General features: G+C 46.0%; 1 protein-coding gene across 5 annotated transcripts in view; it reads right to left on the bottom strand.

The window, feature by feature from the left end:
• The window catches only part of Map3k20 (mitogen-activated protein kinase kinase kinase 20), a 156,974-nt gene that overhangs the window by 25,680 nt on the left and 109,105 nt on the right, over window positions 1-22,189 (bottom strand). For 3 of the 5 annotated variants that reach the window (NM_023057.5, XM_006499997.3, XM_006499998.3), the window contains 5 exons: window positions 18,506-18,641; window positions 6,738-6,782; window positions 4,971-5,001; window positions 4,721-4,860; window positions 328-390 (listed from right to left, as the gene is read on the bottom strand). In NM_023057.5, coding sequence (NP_075544.1) covers window positions 328-390; window positions 4,721-4,860; window positions 4,971-5,001; window positions 6,738-6,782; window positions 18,506-18,641 — 415 coding nt within the window. Of the gene's footprint in view, window positions 1-327; window positions 391-4,720; window positions 4,861-4,970; window positions 5,002-6,737; window positions 6,783-9,428; window positions 14,943-18,505; window positions 18,642-22,189 lie in introns of those variants that run through there. The other 2 variants (NM_001164791.1, XM_030251937.1) reach the window with 1 other exon arrangement.

Here is a 22,189-nt window from a genome sequence, read left to right as displayed (position 1 = left end):
GGCAACCCAGGCCTCTGCTGCGTGACTTCCTTTAGTAACTTAAAAGGTAGAGAAAGGACTCCAGAATCAGGCATGAAGCCAGAGGCCTTCACCTACGACGTTAGTGAGGAGTGCTATTCTTATCTGGAATGTGTTGTTAATATTTCAAAGTGTGGGGAACAAATGCGTGTCATTTGTACACACGCAGTCTTCAAAGGGTCTTTTGTTGGACAGATGTGATTAAATTTCACTTCAAACAACAGTTCCAGACATCAGCAAATTTGGGCGTGGACAATGGCAGGTGCCTATGGCAATAAAAGCAGCCTTCAGGAAGGAAACCTCTCTTACCTTAATCAGTGGTGGGAAGTGAAACAGGTTCAGATAATCGTGGGTTAGCTTCTCAATAGCTGACTGCAAGGAGGAAAAATCACGTGGCGTCATTAATGCTTTGATGATAGCAAAGAGGAGTAAAATTATTGCACATACAAAAAACATGATTCTTTATGTAGTTTATAGACTATCTTGGGGATGTTAACATCGACCATTGGTTAAGCATATGTCTCATTGTCAAAGTCATGATATCAACTTGTCATCACTTAAAGGAACAGGCGTGGCTACTTTAGAGATATTAAACCACAGCCCATTCGGCTCCTCTACAGGTAAGGCCCGCCAGGCCTCTACTGTTTGTGCTACACTTCTTAGTCAACCTAGCTCCTGTTTCCAACTGTTAAGGGATCCTTGGCCCTGAAGTCCCTGCCCACCTTCTCCCGTTGTCCTGACTCTAGGTGTTAGCAGGCAAGCAGTCTCCTGACCATCAGACCTGAGTCTACACTCCTACTTAAGGAAGTGATTCCAAATGCACAAGTCTGTGCAAAAGAGAGACAAAGTGAAAATTCAGAACAGCCTGTCTCCTCCCCAAATTACTTATCCCATAGTAAGAGACTCCAGGGAAATGACCCCAAAGAACTCCTAGCAAAGAATTCAAGAATAGGATTAAAACTATGTTCAGACAACTCAAGATAAAAGGCGAGAGACGAATGAAGTAACAAGGCCAATATAAGCTATGAAAATAGAATTCAGTTTTAAAAAAATGAATGAGAAAAAGCCAAGCTGAAATGACGCTGGAAGTGAAACCCCCACTAAGCCAGACAGGGATGTTAGACCTTAGGGTATGCAATAGATAAAGCTGCCAGACAGGGATGTTAGACCTCAGGGTATGCAATAGATAAAGCTGTCCTTCAGATCTGAGCTGGGTAGGGCAAGTTAATGCCCCAGCATTTACCATATGGACAGGAGGGGAATTTAGGAGCAAAGCCATCAGCGAGGCTGTAGCCTCATCATGCACCAGTTTACCCCTAGGGGGCACCGAGACTCATAGAGAGGACACTTTAGATCAGCAGTTCCCCACCCTTGGGTGGTGACCCCTTTGTGGAGGGGGTGGTGGGTGTCAAACAACTCTTTTAGAAGGAACGCATATCAGATACCCCGCATTTCAGATATTTACATTACGATCCATAACCATAGCAAAATTATAGTTATGAAGTAGCAGTGAAATAATTTTATGGTTGGGTGGGGGGAGGTCACCACAGTATGGGGAGCTGTATTAAAGGGTCTCAGAGTTAGGAAGGTTGAGAACCATTGCTTTAGATGACAAGGCTGGGAGAATTCACCGGCTGTTACTCAGCTTCTCAGGAAACTGACCATGTAGAAAAGAGCCCCAGCCCAGGAAAAGTGGATGTGTCTTTTTTTTTTTTTTCTCCTAAAGCAAAACAAATCTTCTAACAATGTATCGAACCCTTCTGGGATGCTTAGCTTTTGTCTTAGTACCCTGCTCCTTCCCAGGAAGCTCAGGGGAGCCAGGTTCAGCGGGAGGGATCCTGGGCAAAGGGATGGTGGATACCCTGCGCCAGCCCGCAGTTTTATCACCTCCTTTTAGGTGACAGACTCGGTCCCATGATGACTGTACCTTTCAGTGACAGAACAGGGACAGGGGATAGCTTCTCACAGGCAGTGTGAGCATGCGAGCAGTGACCAGGAGGAACGTCTCTGGTCTGGAATGCCCATCGTGCTCTCATTCCAAAGCCCATTCACACCAGAACCATCCGCACACAGAACCAGTTACAACACCCTCCATCCCTCCATCTCTCCCTCTCACAGAAATTTATTTTCTTGGGTCAGAGTCTCTCCCTGCCTGGTGCTCACCCAGTAGGCTAGGCTGGTTGGTTCTGGGGCCTCAGGCACCTGCCGGTCTCTGCTCCCCTACACTAGGGTTGCACACGCACAGCAACGTGCCTGGATTTTTGCAGAGTTTTACTCAGGCTATGGGAATTGAACCCAGGTCCTTATGCTTGTATGGCAAGCACGTTACCTTCGGGGCTGTTTCTTCCGGCCTGTATTATTTTTTAATGGGGTGAAATTTGAGTACCATAAAAGTAGCTGTTTCCAAGTGTTTCCTCCAGCTGCATCTACTGCCTTCACAGGGCTATGCAGTCCTTTCTTCTCCAGTGTTTTCCAAACATCACCCCCCAGGGACTGTGACACTCATTAAACAACCACTACCCCTTCCTTCCCTCCTTGTCCCACCCACTGGCAACTGCCACCTCTAAGATATGTTATTCTGGATATGCATACCCACAGAACACCACTGTGGCCCTCCCCGTCTGTCTTCCAGTGAGCACCACTGCCAGGCTCATCCATTGTCTTCCAGTGAGCACCACGGCCAGGCTCATCCATTGTCTTCCAGTGAGCACCACGGCCAGGCTCATCCATTGTCTTTCCAGTGAGCACCACCGCCAGGCTCATCCATGCTACAGCACGCGCTCCAATCTTACTGCGTCCTCCTTCACCAGCAACTTCGCCGACCTCCTTTTTTCTCTGTCCCCATTTCTGCTAAGGAGCCAGGCAGGCCCCATTTCTTGCCTGTTTTAACTGCCTCCCTGGAGTTTAAAACCTAGCCTCTCCTCCCTACTCCACGGTAAAACTCCCAGAAGCCAAGTGAGCTCTCAATGCTCTCTCCAGCTCTGGTCACATCCCAGAGGTCCAGCCCGAAGCTGGAAGTAGTTCAGGGGCTGAGCCACCTCACTCCACTTCTGCTAACCCCAGGTCTGCTCCAGCCTCACACTTCCACCAGACCAGCAAGCCACCCACTGCTCCTCTGAACACAGGCACCCCACTTCTGTAGCTCTCTGTGCTCCACCACTCCCCTTCTGATGCTTCCTTGTTCCCAGCTCCAGCTCCACGCACCCCTCATCCCCCATCACGGGACCTCGCCTCTCCATCTCTTTCCACTGGTCAAGATAACAGACTGTCCCTTTTCTTCCAACTGCCTGTAAGAAGTATGACTGTGTTTTATCTCTTCTCTGGGATGTAAATTCCTTAAGGGCAGGGTGATTCTTTGAACTTCCACAGGCCCAGCCTTGCAAGCAGACATGCACTGAATTTGATGAGCCATACATGGTAAATAAGCTGGGATATTACTTGTCCAGTAACACCAACCAGCATAGATGGGGCACTTCTGTTATCCTGGCTATGTCAGGAATATTTAATCACTTCTGGCTTGGTAAAGTATCACAGCTTGCAACTGCTTTCCCCTCTGGCTGATTCCCAAAGAAAATTGGTAAAGGTGGAAGAGGGTAAGGGCAAGTGGGAGTATCTTACTTAGCATCTGCTACACAGGACAAGATTTACAAAGTTTTGTCTTTGGGAGCTCAGATACCTCTGTACTGAGAGTCCCCCTTGGGCCCCCCACCCCCGCCAATTGATGTTTATGCATGTGTCTTCTTGTCCCCCATGTAGGGGAAGACAGCATGGTCCTGCTTTGTCTTGCGTATGGTGGGTTAGTGTCCAGTCATTGTCCCAAGAGACTGTTGCCAAGGGACTATAGACATGTTCTTACATGGGCCGGGGCTCTCTGGAACAATGTGAATGAATGGTTCTCTCTGGAGCAGCCATAGAGTGAGGTGCTCCGAGTAAAGGGAGATTTGTTGACATGGCTTTGGGGAGGTATGGATTTGGAAGAGCTGTGTTCCTTTTACCCCCTGTCCCATCTAATCTGTATACATTCCTCCATCCATTCATCCATCATCCATCCATCCATCCATCCATCCATCCATCCATCCATCTTTCCATCCATCCTAGGATTGAGATTTGGGGAGCAATTTGATTTTGCAGGAGAGATAGGGGACATAGCTTACTACATAGCTCAGGCTGGCCTTGAACTTGCAATTCTCCTGCCAGGACTGTAGGCATAAAGTCTATCTTACATTCTATAAGGCCTCTTTTGAAACATATTTCTAATAAAATTATCCTATAGATGTCTGTATTTGTTACAACATTAGAGTAGTTATCTAGAAAGCCAAACAAAGGGCTCTGGTTCCTTCGTGGCTTCCTTCCAGATGTCTGCCCACATCCTGGGTCCCTCTCCTTTGTGGCATCTCTCACAGGTGTCATTGTACAGAATAGTATACTTCACTTTCCCCCTAGACTAGAGGCTTCCTGGCATTACATCAGTGTTACACCATTTAACCCAGGTAACGGCTGCTGTGCTAGGCTAACCTGTTTGCCGTGGGCTTTTGAGGCAGGAACAGGGGCAGCCTGGGTGTGGCAGCTAGTTAGGGCCAAGCCTGAAGGTATCTCAGCACCTCACATCCTACAGCATGATGCTCTCCTCTCTATGTGCTAACACGTGGGCCAGCATCCATCACATGCTCAGTTGACTTATTGATGTTCTCCTACCATGTACCTTAAAGTGAATGATGTGTCCCTTGGAGACGATGCCCATGTCTTTCAGATCTTCCTCTTCCAGAAGCAGCAACCGCTTGCCTGTGATGTTGTTCTCCTTAAACAAACTTGCGTATCCACTCATCTCTACTGAAGACTCGCCTGGGGGAGAAGGGCAGAGGGCAGGGAGTGAGACTTGAGCACAGCCAAGACAAAGTTAGCTCCACAGATACAAAACGGGGGGAGGGGGAGACGGGACTTATTCTACTTGCCTTTTCTGACGAGCTGCTGAACCCAAAAATACTGTGGAGAGAGGACACACATGGTTTGGGAGGTTCACACACAGGCAGTAGTCATTCTTAACGATTACAGTCTCCCATAGATTCTGATGTTTTTAACTGAACCACAGAGGAAAGATGGAAGAGCTCTCTTGGTAGTTTTAAAGCCTCAAGCTTTCCAACTGGAGATATTCCTCCCGTAGGGGGATTGGGCAGCTGGGACACTTCTGAGGGAGAGAGTTTACATCTCTCCTAGAGGTGCCGCTATAATGACTTTTTCACTCACTCATGCAGGTGGGGATTGCCATGGTACTTTTTTTCAGGAACTGTATGAGCAACAAGGACCACACAGCAGTGGACAGAGAGATGGGACAAATGATGTCCCCTGCTAGGCCTGTCAGGTCATGGCAGCCACATGGGGTGACAGGCAAAACATGGTTCTTTCTGTGTCCACTGAGGTGGTTACACCCAGAGGTCTCTTGGCCTTGAATATCACTGGGCCCCTGTTTACTGGTGGCCTAACATTACCTTGGTGAAGATACACAGAGGAGAGGCCGGACTCAGTCATTCTGATTCCCTGGGTCCCTTGACAATGGACTTTTAGCCAAATGGCATGGGAGCCACTCGACCTGGCAGCACAAACTGAGACTGGCTCCTAGAACCCAGATCTTTCAAATCTACCTCTTTCCAAAGGAGGAGATGGGCCATCCCTGTAGCTGGGGAGGAAGCAATTATGTACAGGGCTGGCAAGAGGCTTGGCTTCTAGGGTTCTGGGAATGAGAAACAGGAAGCTGGCATCTGCCTTCTTTACTTTGTGGAGTCTATGCTGCTGCCAAATGCTAAAGGAAGATACAAAGGGCAGAGAGGCATGCCCCAACCCCACACTAGGCTGAGCTGGAGAACAGATCTGGAATTTCTAGTGATGAGCCTTTTTCTTGAGATAGCTTGCTTGGGGTGGCTGTCTCCCTAGGGTGGAGCCCGTTCTTGGCAGCCCTACCTAGCACTCCATCTTCACATTCCTCTTCATTTAATGATGCCCGTGAGCTTGTAAAATGGACCTGGACAGGCACGGGCCCTGAGGGATCTCTCTCTCTCTCTCTCTCTCTCTCTCTCTCTCTCTCTCTCTCTCTCTCTCTCTCATCAGCACTCCTCAAAACCATTTCCCATTAAGGAAGCAGATCTGGAGACAGAATTGGCTACATGGGATTGTTCTTCAGGGAGTCTACCAGAGCTGCATGTAGCCCTTCTTTCGGACTTAAGTATCCTGCCTCCTGCAATGTCAGATTATGGGGAATGCTCTGTCCATTCCTCTTGGGGTAGGCCTGAGCAAGGAGGGCAGTTAAGCATTTTGTCATTTAAAGAGCAGGCCTGAGGTGGGAGAGGGAACCTGTGCAGAAAGCTCCAGGCTGTCCTTGTCTCTCTCCTCCATGCGCAAGTCTTCAGCTGGCACTGTAGGGAAGTTTAAGCATCTTTTCAAGTATGTGTATTTGACACTGAGGATCACGGCTTTTATCTTGTTGGTGGTGTACTGCATTCTGGAGTATTTCCACAGCCAGTGAGCCCTCTCCTAAGGCTTGAAGACCTAGTTGCTTTTACCATAGAGTCCTTACTTTCAATCTCTATTAGATTAGTTATGCAAAAAGAGGAATTTGTTGATTTCTGCTAGATAGGCCCAGATCTCTCTAACCGCATTTCTAAACTTGTGGGCAAATCTGTCGGCTTCCTGCCCAGATCTAAAGAGTCACTAACAGAGCGGCTTACCACATCGTCTTCAGTCCACGCACCAATCTCAAAGGAAGGCAGCAGCTGCGTGGGAGATATGAAGGAAATGAAAAGAGGGAAGCAAGATTATCCTTGCATTTGGTTTGTCTTCTCAGCTCCCCTGCCGCTCTGCCCTGCTTCCTGCTTCTGCTTGCAGGTTAGGGCCGAGAGGAAAACCGTTCCCTCACTTCTCAGAGCCAGTCCACGGGATGCTGAGCCCAGCAGCAACAACCCATTTCACCTTGTGAATGCCGTTTTAGTGGGACTTGGTACAAGTTGGTGTAGTCTTCTTTGGCAGGAATGGCTTTACAGCCCACAACATCATCAGCTATCACAGCAGCCTTAGAATTCTCAGCCAGCAGTAGGATAATGCAATAATTTACTATCCAAGCAACCCTAAGTAGCCGGGTGACTTATTTTGCCTGTTCTCACAGGGCAATTCCAGGGCTTAAACATCTGACTTGCATAGAGGAAACAGGCTATGTGAAGATGGAACTGTTCACAGGCATCCGGTTACTCTAACACAGACTAAAACATGTATCCCTATCAGGGAGACGGGGATTTGAAGAGTACTTTAGCCTGTGCTGGAGAAATTTTCACATCAGTACGTCCCGCAGTTACGGGCTAAATAGCAAATGCTCCCATACAAATGCTCCCATAACTTGAGAAGGCCCATGGCCTGTGGGCTAGGGTGTGGTACAGTCATTAGCTTCAACTAGCTTGAGTTGTCAAAATGTTTAAATGATTCATGAAAGAATATGCAAAAGTACCACCCAATCTCTGTTACAAACAGTGCTTACTGTATACCCACAGGCTCAAACTGCTAGGAGAGGCAGAGTCCCTATAAGGAATTTTACTAGAACGGAGTGAAATGTGTGTGGATTATATTTGAGAGAAGCCACCTTTATTATGTCTTTTTTTTTTTTCTTTAAGTTCCTAACTCACAATACTTGGTATGTCTGCATGGGCGCGCGCGCGCGCGCACACACACACACACACACACACACACACACAGACACACACACACACACACACACACACACGTACATGCATTGTTCACAAAAGCCAAAGGACAACTTGGGTGTCATTCCTCGGGTACTACTCTCTGGGCTGGAAGTCACCAACTAGGCTGGGCTGACTCTGAGCTTCAGAGACCTAGGTACCTGTCTGCCCCTAGCACAGGGTATAAGTGCACGCCACAGCAATGGGCTTCTTGTGTACATTCTGGTGTTGGACTCAGGTCCTCTTCTATGCAAAGCGAGGATTTTACCAACCACGTTCTCTATCTCGCCCTGCCCACTTAATCTTTACTGTACTACCTTACAGAATGAATACAATCGGAGGATGCATGTATTCAGTCTTCTCAGTGTGACAGGCACAAAGACCCATGCTCCATAGCATACGGCAGGGGAATGGAAGGCAAGTGGGCTGAGCTGGGGATTGCAGACCCAGGGGTGGGGTGGGGTAGGGTGGGGTGCGGTTGTGGTAGAAGAAAAGGCAAGGAAGAGGGAGTAGGTGAGACACCGGCCATGGGGGACGAAGTGGGTGTGGCATGTTCACTTAGACTAGAGGATGGAGTGAGCTTGTGTTGGAGGAAAAAGAGAAAGAAGCTGATTCTGGGTGTGGCGAACATATTATGGTAGAGCCTCTTGCTAAAACACCAACACGGGCGTGCAGACCTTGAGTGCTACATCTAGGCTGCAAGGATATAAACCGTGTATTCGAGTCAATGATATGCTCCCCGTACTCTGCTGCTACTGTGCTTTCTCTGGAGCACCCGAGCTGCGACGGCGTCGCCCAGCACACTCACCTGCTTTAATAACGTGGATGGGTGACTGGAGGAGGAACATCTAGAGTTGATCGCCATCAAAGAAAACGCATGGCAAGCTCTACTTCTTCAAAGGGCAGCTGTATCCAGCTGCAGAAACATGCCATCATCTTTGCCCATTACAGACACAAATGTGGAATGAGAGACAGCCGGACACTAGTATAGCTGGTCTTTATAGGATGTCAGTGCATGTGTGAATGTGGTGTGGTGTGGTGTGTGTGTGTCTCGAGAATGTGTGTGCATGCCTGCGAGTGTGTCGTTTTGACTTCTATATAATTTCCAAATGTTGTGCTACACATAATTGAGAAATAAGTATTTCTTGAATCAAGATTGCAAATGAAAGAACCAACACCTCCAGCTTTAATGTGCAAAGGAGAGCGGAGGTCTTGCTGCCAGGGCTGGCTTCTCACCATTGTGCCACAGGGAAGAGCCTGAACTCCGCCTCATGCTCACTCCAGCAGGAGTCTGCAGACGCTCACAAAGATCACTGAGTGGGGGGCTGGAACTGGGCACTGCAGCAAGACGGTTTGAATTTGGCAAGACAGGGGATAAGACTTAATGATCTGCAGCCACGCAGAGCCCCCCCCCCCCCTCTCCTTCATGTTTTCTGTACCTTGTTAACATATCAGTGCATCTGCTGCAGGTGACTTCTAAGCCTTTCTGTTTTCTTTGGGGATAAGGGGAAAAAAAAAGCCAACCTCTCATGACTGCCCCTTCACTTTAGTAATCCATTATTTATACGCCACCAGACTTGAGGAGAGAAAAGCACTCGTGTGCATGTGTGTGACACTGATTTCGTCAAAGAATGCTGGGAATCCAGTCTAACAAAGATCTTATGTACACAGCGACACATAACAAAGGGATTTACTGTCAAAACGTTTATTGCAAAATGGAGTCTTAGAACAAAGGAAAGCAGAGAAAAGTTCACATCAGAATGAAATGTACGACGCCAACCTGGATTTCCGGATACATCGCGGACTCGGTGTGGGAATATCAGATCCCAACTATGAAGTCGGCAACTAAACAGCCTTACCACACAGGAGAGCAGTTTAATCTTCCATACAGACATTGTACATGGCATTTGGCATAAGACTTGCTCAGAATAACATGGCAACAGAGTGGAGGGGAGAAGACTGATATGCAAACACAGTGATGAAGCCTCCTACTGAGAGCTCACACTCCAAGGATAGAAATGGTTTCTGATAGCAGGTTTTCAGAGTGCAGAAGCAAAGTGTCGTGTTGGAACTAAGAGTGTTCTGCACACGCTATGAAACAGTTGCATCGGTGCCTGAACTGTAGTTTGAAATAATTATCCACATGCCAGAAAGTTTCTCACACAAGCAACAGAGTGCCCACAAAGTTGGGGTCTGAGAAAACATGGCCTGTCCTGGATTTCCTGGTAGACATCCATTTTTCAACCACAGAATGCTGTGTGGACAGCTGTCGGGCCGGGCTGCCTATGGCAGGGTGGGGCCTCTGCTGCAGTGTTACGCTCTACACAGGAAAACGACCTTACTCGGAAGCAGCGGAAGGTGCCTGATTATAGAAAGAATTACGCCTCACCGTGTGCTGTGGTACAGTGAACCTCAACTAGTCTCACAAGGCTGCCCAAGTCTAGTGTGACAAAAATCGTTTTTAAAGTGTTGGTATTTAACTCAGACTAGGTTTAAAGACCATCTTTCATAAAGTTATTGGCACACTGATGAAAACTAAAGTATTAAAAAAAAAAATTTAAAAAGCCAGGCAGTGGTGGCGCACACATTTAATCCCAGCACTTGGGAAGCAGGGGCACACAGATCTCTGAGTTCGAGGCCAGCCTGGTCTACAGAGTGAGTTCCAGGACAGCCAGGGCTACACAGAGAAACCCTGTCTTGAAAAAACAAAACAAAAGAAAAAAAAAAACAAAAAAAGAAAAAAAAGGAAAAAAGAAAACTAAAGTTAAATACACGCATGGGAACTGGCAGGGAAATGGGTCTGAGTCTCTCCTAGACGCCACCCCTCCCCTAGTCCCTTTGATTTCAATGGGGGCCAAGTGTGACTACCTCAGCTGGTGTTCAAAGCCTAACAAATTCACTGCATGTTAAAAAAAAAAAAAAGTTCACTGGTTAAAAACCACAAACAGTCTTCAGTATTTTCAGAGCATCAAAAGCAGTGTGCCAGGTGTCTCTGACCTTATCCCACTGGCTATTTGTGAAACATTCAAATGTAATTTTGCTTAAAAAAAAAGTTAGGAAAAATTCCCTTTAAATGACTGCAGAATGACAGCAAGTCTGCCAGGGCTGTACTGTGTTGGGGTTACCGTAATGCAATCCTGTCATAGTGTTCCGACTAGCAACCTTGGGGGCGGGGGGGAGAAATCATTTTCACAGACAGTGGTTTGAGGAAAAGCTACAGCTTCCTGACACGCAGAAAGTGTCGCTATTGTTCTGAAAAGGTGTGGGTGATTTTGTTTTGGGGGGAAAATGTAGAGATGGACCAGGAGATGTGTCAGGTTTAAGGAGCTTCACCACCGTGGGGACAGGACAATGCTGTGGAGATCGAGGATGGAAACCTCTCGGTGTGTGTGTGTGTGTGTGTGTGTGTGTGTGTGTATGTCTGTCCCTGGCAAACAGGATGCCACCAGTCTACAGTAAATGCTGGCTGGCCAAGGCTGCATTACCTCTCAGCTGAGTACCACTATAGATGTCCTCAAATTCTACACGTTAGCTTTACAAGTGAAGAGGGAAATGTTTTAGGGTGTCCGACTGACATTCATCACCACAACCTGTAGCTCTAATTCTCATTCTGAACTTTACATGTTTCAGGATTTCTTTAACTTCTGAATTGTGTTCTTTTGCAAGTCAGGACACTGAAACAAAATCTAACACTGATAATTGGCCATTTCAAAAACTGATCTGAGAAGTGAATTAGACCGTCTACACTAGCATCATTAGAAATTCTTCATGTAGCGAATAGGCATCTCTTATAAAATTAACTAAAGCTTTGTAGTATTTTTTTTTACAGAAGGTGTGAGAATTCTATGGGTCCTGTTTATATGAGTCAGGTTTCAGGTATGTTTGCACATTTTAATGCCACTAGACGAACACTTGATTTGAGCAGAAGTAAAGCGCCCAGTGGCGTATTCCGTGGTTCTAGACAGAGCGGTTGGAAGCTCTTCCCTGGGGCTCACTGTGCTCTGTGCTAAGACCTGTGATTTCTTCATGACAGTACTGAGTTGTGAACATGACTGCAATGTTGGTAGAGAAGAAGGCAGCAGTTAGGAGATGGGAGGGATGTGCTGGGGTGGTGCTCAACCTAGGCTGGGTATAGAGCCCAGTAACTTTCCCTTACTGGCACTACAATTTTTATATAGAATATGAGTTAGATATTAATTTAGGAAATACATTATTTCCATGCTCTATATGAGTTCTGAACCAACTCTTGATTAGTGGGTGGTGAGGTTTATGTTCTTACATATAGGGCAGAACTCACCACTCTCAGAGGTCCCTTTACCTTCTCAGGCTCTGTAGCATCGTCATGCAACAGAGGGTCTTTCCTGAGCATGCTTTCAAGACTCCTTCCTCTAGCCCCATCTTCCTTCCTTGCTCAATTTCCAGCACACACGTAGTGAATCCTGCCATTCTGTGATGCTCAGTAGCGTGCATGCTCTAGGAGTGGAAAGGTTTTCACCTAGCTGTTCTCTAGAATTTGGTTCACACTGGGTCCCAGCAAAGGCTTGTTGAACAGGAGGCTTTCTTCTGGCCTGGGCAGTTGTGCAGGAGGCTCCTGAACCCACTGACTCCCACTGTGTCCTTCGCATGCTCACAGCACGCTGGAAAATGAAGAGTCGCTAGGCATGCCTTCTGCTCCCTTCAAGATTTTCTGTTTGAGCAGCCTGGCTGCATGTCTAGAGTACACATGTGCAGAGGATTCCAGCAGGATGGGGGTGAGGGGGAACCCTGACTTCTTAGGCAGCCTTTACCTGTCTGTAAACACCCAGCACATGTGGATCTGGCATGACACAAAGCTTCCAAAAGCAACTGAATTAAACTCTTTGTGCATTTTACATTCCTCATTTTTGCTCTCTTTACTTTTCATGAAAGCTATCTACTTTTAACTTCATACTTCTGAGCCAGTGTCACTTGCAATAGATAGTGTAGTGGTCCAGAAGGTTATAGAACCCACTTACTTCTCAGTGTCTCCTTTACTTGGCAATTAGCCATAGCTGGTGTCACCTGGCCCCTGGCATGGCCTGGGGCTAGGCTACGTGGTTACATACTTTCCTTCTGAACCTTTTTCTTGTTATGTACTGTCATGGTAACAAAGGGTAAACAGGCTCAGAGATTACATAGTCTACCTGAGACTGCACAGGGAACAGATACCCAGAAGAGCCCACTAGTTATTTCTTTCCAGATAAAGTTGTAGTGCATGCTTCCCATCTTTGATGCTACCCCTCAATCCTCACCGAGGATTAAAGGCCTGTCCTATCTCAAATTCCAGAAGACTTCATGACCAAACATACTTAGAAACAATAGTAGCTATACCTAGTCCTTTCGTGAGATAGAGTCTTGCAACGTTGCTCATACATAGTCTTGCGACTTAGCTAATACTAAACCCACTACTGTCCTGCCTCAGCCTCTGAGGGCCAGGACTATGAACGTGAGCTACCATGCCCACCTCATGTTACAGCTTCTATATAAAAAAAGCCCACCAAAAATATTTAACTTACATTGTCAAATGAATGATACCAATTTCTGAGTTAGATTGATAAAAACTTTTGTTTTAACTTTATCTAGTAATTTTATATGCGTTTATAGTTTAAATACATTTTGGCTGCTAGTGCTAGCCTTCTTAGAGTGTCTCTGGGAAGCCTGGCCTTCACACTAAGTGTTACCTGAATCTATTTCTCTAACCAGCATAACAGAGGACAGTAAAAAGAAAAGAAACTGGGTGTGTTCCGGGAGGCTACACGCAACAAAAAGACCCCTTCAGGATGCACTTGTGTCTAAGAAGGATAATTTATCTTTCCTATTTAGAGTGGTTTTTTTCTTATACATAGATTAAAATCTAGTAGTGTTATTATGCACCTCTGGAAAACAAAGAAACAGAGTGTTGTTATTGCATGTAAAGAGCAGGCTTGTGCTCATCCTGTTTCATGACTAGACACGTCCCTTTGGGACCATGTGCTTCTGTGTAAGGGACAAGCTAAGCCTAGGGTGAACAGTGTGCTCTTGTTAGGATGCTTCCGGCCAGCACGGGGATGCAGGCGTGTAATGTTGTCTGCAGCCCACTTCAAACCAGAGTGTTTCTCCTTCAAATGGAACTACTGAGAACACCACTCGGGCTTTAATTCGAGGAGCTGTGTGCTCTCTGGCATTGAAGATTCCTGGCATTTAGGTATTTCTGAAGAGGTATTTTGTTATACTCTTCTTTCATTTCACCTCAGGTTTTCGTTTTGTTTTGTTTTCCTGGATTTTATAGTTGCCAATCACCTCTGTCATTAGAATGTGCTGTACAAGGAAGGGACCTTGGTATGCTGGGGAAGGATCAAGTGTCAGAGTGGAGTCGGGAGCAGAGTGCTTGCTCGAAATGGACATTTCTTAACCAACTGAGTGAAAGGGTTAAGTACAGCCAGATACAAACTACAGAGCATGCGCTTTAAAAAGAAAAAGCCCAAATGTCACTAGCTCTAGAACATGATATGTGTGTAATCACGTATTTCTATAACCAGGCACCACACTCGCTGATAAATATGCCTTTAGCTTATTTCCCTGCCCTTTTCTGAGCGCAAAAGCAAAGTCACACTGATGAGGGAAACGCCCTAAACGAGCTTGGCCTAAGGCGCAGGCGCAGGCGCAGGCGCAGGCGCAGGCGCAGGCGCAGTGCTGGGGGCTCTGCCTCCCTATGCTGCTCTTTGGCATAGACTGAGATAACACATTTCTTCTGTTCTTCTAAAAAAACAAAACAAAACAAAACAAAAAAACGAAATAAAGCATTTTCACGCTTATTCCTTTCTGGTGTCATTCACTATTATCCACATCATTCTCAGCATCGTCACCATCATGGTCATCATCGTCACCTTCTGACAGGTCAAAGTCACTGAACCCCAGGGCCATGTTGACTTTCTTCCCTCTCCTCTTACATGTGGTTTTGGATGAATTCTGCTTGGCTTGCATGTTTATCTGCATCCCAGAATGCAGCACAGCTCCTGCTTTGTTCATTGAGAAGACATCCCCAAAGCCCATGAGCATCATGGCCTGCAGGCCTGGGTTCATGCCATGGCCCTCCCCGTTACTTGCTGCAGTGATCTGGCATGACATCTCTGCACTGTTTGACTCCTCTGTTTTAGATTCAAAGTAAGACTCCTCAGACATTCTTGCAGAGAGAGGCAAGAGAAGCTATCAAAGGGAAGAAAGGACAGAAGTGAAAAGAGAAATTAGTACCAATTTCAGTCAGGGGACAGATACCACAAAATTAGTTGGTACCACGCAGCAGGTGAATGACGAGGACGTTTTAACGGTGGATCTGGCACCAGTGTATTGTCGGTAATTTATAAGTGACAGGGTAAATCATAACTGAGATCTCGCAAAGCACCACACTGAGCCCGATTGCAAACGGACAGGAAGGTACCAGTGTTAAGTCCTTGCTTTGCTTAAAATAAAGTAGTTTTGAGGATGTCTCTTAATTTTTCCCAATTTCATTTCCAGACAGAAACATTTGATTGACCATTATATTAATTTAAAAAAGGGAAGAAATGAAGCAAAGATTAAATCTCAAGTAAAAAAAAAAAAATCAGAAACCCCGTTCCAAGGAAGAGCGCAGAGGAAGGATAAAAGCAGTTTGGCTGCAGGTGTGTGTGTGCACGTGTGAGCGTGTGTGCGTGCATGCAGCTGGGGAATGTGGTTGACCCTACCTCTTTCTCTGGGACAGTGCTTTGAGCACACTCTGAAGAGGACGTTACTTGCTTCCATTTATTACTGACTCGGGCCAGATCCAGCACTGTTTAATTTATTCATGTTATTATATAATTCACTTGGGAGTAAATTCGAGATCCCGTCTTTAACTCAGTTATGGTGAACCTGTGGAGACTGTGGGAGACTGCTCTTAGCCTGTCTCCTTTGCTGCAGCCACCGACACCAAGTCTCCTTCCAGTGAGACTTGCCTACGAGGTCTTTCTCATGTTGTCGCAGTGGTAATAACTCTCAGATGAACTCTACACTCTGGGTGTGAAGGCACAGTGTAGTTCCTAGGTTTTTTTAAATCTTAAGATTAAAAATTCCCCATATCTATTATTGTGGCAGGCACACGCATGCCATGGGCGTGTAACTTTTGGGAACTGGTTCTCTCCTGCCTCGTTAGGTTTTTGGCACTGGGGTGATCAGGGTTGTTTGGCAAGTGCTTCTAGTGACACAACCATCTTGATGGCCCAATTTTCTAATTTAACTTACTGATGGAGATAAGTTTTCATTTCATTTTGTTTTTATTTGAGACAGGGTTTCTTTATGTAGGCCAGGCTGTCCCGGAACTTGTTCTGCAGACCAAGCTGACCTCGAACTCTGAGATCCTGCTGCCTCTGCCTCCCTAGTGCTGGGATTAAAGGCGCGCGCCACCACTGCTTGGCGGAGATAAATTCTCAAAAGCCAGAACTTTCTATTAGAGGAGAATTTTGGCACTTTGGGCTCAGAATCAAGGTCCTGTGGTCCACCTGGCCAGTCTCAGATCCTTACTGGTGGGGCAGGGCCTCACTCCCTAAGGCTCCATTCACTCCCTTTCCACATTCTCAAATTGGTTTTTCAATGGACAGAAACCCTTTGTTGCTTATTTATTTTATTATTGCCAAGGTCTTTTCTCACATTATGTTAGGGTCTAAAGAGATCCATAAATATTTCTTAAATAAGAGTTTATCTCTAACTTTTTTTTTTACAGCAAGCCACAGCAATAATTAGAAATAAGCTTTATTTCTATTTATGCACAGAGAACTCATCTTTCCAAGTGTCTTTAATATTTCGGTTTTCGGAAGGAAAATAGGACCCCTGAAATCAATCTGATAGTATTCTTATGTATTGTGTAAAAGTTAGACTGTTATATTTAAGATGAAGCTACCTATAAAAAAAAAAAGCCTCGTTTGCCCCCTTTAAAAAGATTTTTTTTTCTTTCAGCAGTCTAGTTATAAACCACCTAGAGATTAAAGTGAGGATGAAAGAAAACAGCTACTAATAAAATACCCGAGCACAAACTCCTTTTCCTTAGAAGTACCAGCTCTAGGCAGAGGAGACATTGAAAGCAAGTGTTATAAACAAAAAGCCTTGGGCCTCACAAGTAAAAAGGGAGGGGCCCTCGCAGGGACTGCATCATGCTGTCCCCAGTTAGCTGGTGGCTTGCGAAGCACTTCCCCCAAACCAAGGCTTCTGGGGTTAAAACACAAGCGCACAACCTACCAAGCACCTGTCGCGTATTATCCTTTGTCATACAACTGTGTTACCAGCAGCAATAATATGTGTAAGGCAGCCCATAATTTCTTAGCAAGACTGACGCCAGTAAACCAAGGCGAGGTTCTTAGGCATACTCTAATAAGCGGTTGAAAGTTTTCTTGACAATAAGACATTTAGAAAGAGTCGAGCCATGCAGTGCTTTACAGTTAAGGTTTCAATGCACATAAAAAGCATAACAACACAGCTTCCTAGCCTTCAGCAGATGGGCCGTGGGGACAGGGCTGTGCTCTGTAGCTCCCACCTGCCTGCTGGCACCAGCTCAGCCTGAACAGGAAGCTGCCCCCCCCCTTTACCCCTTCTTTGAGAATCTGGTTCAATTCACAGGACTTGCTGACAAAAATGAGGTACCCTTATAATATCTCATGCCAGTCCTATGTATAGCAACTCAGTCCTTATCTCGGCATTCCTGGGATTTACCAAAGACATTTTTGAAAAGGGTAAACGTGTAGCATTTAAATGCACTTTCCTTTTTGGGGGTGAGGGGGTGCCAGATTGTGTCTCCACAATTGGAATTGGAAATGGAGACGGACTCTCCTGTTCTTTAGATATTGGAAGACATTTTGCAGCCGCTCAGTGGAGGTTAAGACTTGTCTAGATAGGTCTTTGAGGAACACACAATGAAGGGTGTTCAGTGTTTTCTCTCTCTCTTTTTTTCTTGGTCTATTTGTCGATAACTTTATTTTGAATCTCTTGCTTCTTGTAATTTTAAGCGGACAGTTCTCGTCCACTGAAAATCCTAGAAAACCAATCCTAAGCTTTTACTTGATCCCTAAAAGTCACTCTGTTTTAAATCTCAAGGATGATGGAATGAGATGCATGATTTAACACTAAGTTCAAGCTCAAGGCTAACGCATGAGTGGCCAGTGCTGCTCCATACTTGGGAAGGAACAAGGATCTTCCCAGAGGTAGAGCAAGTGGGTTGCCTGTCCCAGGAGAGGCCTTCTCCCCATTTGATGCTTCTCCTACTCATGGCACTAAATCCATAAGGAATATTAATGCCTGCCATGTCTATGTCAGCAGGCCAGTTCAATCTTAGAAAATGTGCTTAAGTTCTGACACACCCAAGGCATTCCTTGCAATGAGTTATTAATTACTGGTAGCATCTAAGGGCATTCATTCCCTCAGTGTTCTTAGGGCTTAACGGATGGTCTAAACATATTAGACTTTACTCTTGTAATTTTAACATACAAATAAATGCAGTTCTTAAGGAAATAATAGTTTCTAAGGAAAGATACAGAGGAGGCATTTTCTTTTAAATAGGTTTTTCCCCCCTTTTAAATCTCTGGCATTTGGTGTTTCATACTTATTACTACCAATGAAGGCCTTTAGTTCTCAGGAGCAGGGCAGGGCAGGGCAGGGCAGGGCAGGGCAGGGCAGGGCAGGGCAGGGTTGGGGGTGGGGAGGAGCGTGGTCATGCTGTCCCGTGCTCAGCGTGCATGCTGCGGGAAGCCACTAGGTGGCGTACTCACCGGGGTGTTGGATTGCTCCGTCAGCTTCTGCTCCCACATCTTGAGACGTCTCTCCCGTTCTTTGAGCTCCTGCTCTTTAAAGCTGAGATCTCGCTCTAGTTTCTTCAGTCGCTCAAGGGTTGCCTCAATTTCACACCTGCAGAGAGAGAGAATTCAGTGAGTCTCCACTACTGCCCGGCCCGTGGGTGCTCAGTGGATCCATTGGAGGACTAACCAGATACAAAGCTAAGGTGTGGGCTTTGAAATTGGCCAGGAACCGGCCAGAGCAGCGGGACTCTTTCTTATCCTTCAAAACCAACAGGTGGTTCCTAGTTGGGAAAAACCAACTCAGAGCATTTTAACAAAGCACTGAAGAGCGACCTAGCGACCATTTTTCTCCCAAAACAGCCCCAAGAAATGGGTACTGGTCTGTACTGTGGATGGGAAAATGACACCAGGTTGTATATACACAGGGTGAACTACGGGGCTGACACTCTTGCCCACTGAGTGGCTCAGTGAGGCTCCTTAACCTGGGATTTCTTTGGCTGAAGGGATGTCAGTTTAAGATGCCAGGGCTCTACAATGTGCTTCATCCTGAGAATCCCTGGGCCTGCTTACTGAAAACAATAAAACACAAATGGCCAAGGATACCATGGAGAAAGAACACTAGTGGCCGGCTGGGTGAGGCCTGCCTGCTTCCACTATTTAACAAACACAGACAACTTTTTTCTCCACTTTTCTTTTACTGAAAATAGATAATTTTTCATACAATATATTCTGATTATGGTTTCTCCTCTCCCTAACTCCTCGGAGATTTTTCCACCTCAACCAAGTTCACATCCTCTTTGTCTCCTCAAAAAATAAACAGGCACCTAAAGAATGGTTGTAAAATAAAATACGATAAAACAAAAACAAGCAAACTGGAATAAGGCAAACCAAACAAACAGGAGGAAAAAAAAAAAGCCAAAGAAAAAGTGCAAGAAACACATAAAGGTGTACACACACACACACACACACACACACACACACGAATCCCATACAAATAATTTTTATAATCTAGCAAGCATGGAATACTTGTCCAGAGAGATTCTGAGTCTCTTTTCAACTCTAGACTTTTAAAGGCAGTTCTTTCCCTCCTGTCTAGGACACTCTGCCCGGTAACAGAAACTGTTCCTTACAGACACGGAAACTGGCACGATGTCTGGGCACAAACTTTTCCTCCTTCAGGGCTGTCACAATGTTAATGTCTAAATTTATGCTCTGAGAACTGGAAGTTCTCCGCCTTGAGTTTCTGAAGAGTTTGCACATGAGCTATGAGCCATGTAATGAGAGATGAAAGGGCGTGGGGTGTGTGTGTGTGTGTGTGTGTGTGTGTGTATGTGTGTGTGTGTGTGACATGCAGGCAGGCAGGCAGGAAGGCTAAAGGGCTAAAGGGCCTCTGCTGTTCTGCAAGGACTTTCTGGTTAGCTGCTGAGACAAGCCTGTACTACACACTCCATCTTCACGGTGAGGCCTTAATGTGGAGGGAAGGCACATGTGCCCCAGAGCGCAGTTGCTGGAGCTTCCCCGGTCCTGTCCTTGGGTTTCCAGGGAAGGATAGAATACACGCCATCGCAGTCTACTCCTATGCATTAAAGCTGAGTTCCATGGCTCGAGGGGCAGCTTGGAGGTGGGACTGCATTTGAACCCAAAGGTTCTCTTCCCTGCATCTCTGAAGAGCCCCTCAGCATAAGAAGGCTTCAGTGCAGACTCTGTGTACCCCACTTCCTTTGACTGGGGCCTTGTGAGAAAGCATGGAGAGACAATAAGTCACAGTACAGTCCGAAGAGAAGTCACAAAAGCAGAAATCTTTTAGAATTATGACTTTATCATAAAGATACAAGTCTAATTCTTAATATTTCTGACAAAAATATTGTGCCAATTCATGAAAAAGTTTGTTTTAGCTATTCAAGTGGAAGATTGAAGAGAAAAACTCAGTATGGAACTCCTTATAGTGAACGTCCATCACAAAAAAAGAAATGGGCCACTTTGAGCCATTGAGAGGGTCACTGGGTGGCAAGCAGGTCACCGAGGTGGGCATACTTGGTGGTGGGATGGCCTGGGCCACTTGTCTGTGTGACACTCGATAAGCTTGTCCTAACTCTCCTGCCAATGAGACTGATCCCCTGGGAGCTGCTTTTGGTCAAGATGAATGACCAGCGCTCTGTCTTGCTTATAATTAAATCCAAGCCCTCATCTCAAATTCTGGATCAGGGAGCCCACTGTGATTTTTAGCCCTCATGGAAAAACAGATCAACAGTTAAGTAAGCTGAAGGCTGTGATAGAAACATGCCAACTAGGAAGATGAGCTTCCTTAATCTGCCCTGCAGGCCCAGAGTCCCAGCGCTGCTCTCTCTCCCTCTGGAACACAGTGAGAGAGTGGCCTAAACCCAAGGACATGAAAAGACATCCCCTCCCTACCTTGTTGCTGTCTTTGCTTTGTGCATCTGTTGATGCAGTTAGAAAACCTTCCCATTCTTAAACTCCAGTCATTGAAAACTGGTTCTCTCAAATCTGATCCAGGCAGGGTTGGTTTCAACTAATATCAACTTTTCCTTTGCAGGCAATGAACTGTAACTATTCTTTCATTAGAAATATTCACTGTGAAATCACAGGTCAAACTGAAGAAACAGCCATGTGGCTCCTATATTGCATGATAAGTAGAAGTGTATTAGAGTTGAACATGTGATGGGTCCTCATATCCAAATTGCAAAGACTCTAGTTTTAATCTCTGCTTTTTATTCTCAAAAGGCATGTCATAGTGACAGTACTTTGGCCGCCATGGAAAACCAACTAAATGTTTTGCTAACAGGCAAAACTTGAATGCTCCATTTCAGCCCCTTGGCTCATTCACAGTTCACCGCTGCGAGTTTGTGTGGTCTCACGTGGTAATGGTCCCAACATGATAACAACGGGAAGCTGAAGCATGGGGACTCAGGTTCTGTTCCGACTGCACAGACATCAGCGGGAGGAACAGCCCAGATGTGCAGAGTCCGATGCTAGCTCTCTTTCCTTATACTGTTTAAGTGGCTTCTAGTAAGCTAGTTTTACAGAGGATTTTCGGGATCGTTTAATTTTCTAAATTAGATGTTTCGTCTGCCTGTGTGGAGAGAAAGCTTGGGCAGGCGGCCATCATTTGCAAATGCCGGGACGCACACTTCATGGTGACTCCCATTTGCTGAAAGTCATTGGGCCCTGATAAAAGTTGGGGTACAGGAAATCGCAGCAGAATGTCCTGTCTTTTGAACTACGTACAGGGTGATCTGAAAACCCATGACATTTTCTCTGCAATGTGGCACACTGAATGGCAGATTTTCACTTGATTGATAACCTAATGCCATCACACCCCGCCATTTGCTTCTGAGCAAGAAAGAAATCTGGTAAAAAAGAATGCTGCGGGTTAGTGGGCAGCTGGCATGGCTGATGGCCGATGACCATAGTCCACGTGGGCCACATTTAGGCTCCGCCGCAGCACAGTGTGAACCCAGGTAAGTTACCCGAGCTGCTGAGGCCTCAGGTTAGTTCCTGGGCCGTGACTGGGGCTGCTATGGGGATTGAGAAAGATAACCCAAAAGAAACATGGACATCTGGAGGAAACTTTATGAACAATAACCAATTACTAGTATTTTAAGCATCATCCGTTGTGGCTTTAACCAGTTGTCAAGT

This window comes from Mus musculus, chromosome 2, assembly GCF_000001635.26.
Source record: "Mus musculus strain C57BL/6J chromosome 2, GRCm38.p6 C57BL/6J".
Classification (NCBI taxonomy): domain Eukaryota; kingdom Metazoa; phylum Chordata; class Mammalia; order Rodentia; family Muridae; genus Mus; species Mus musculus.
Note: the sequence above shows the minus strand (reverse complement) of the source record. Positions and strands in the feature narration are given on the sequence as shown.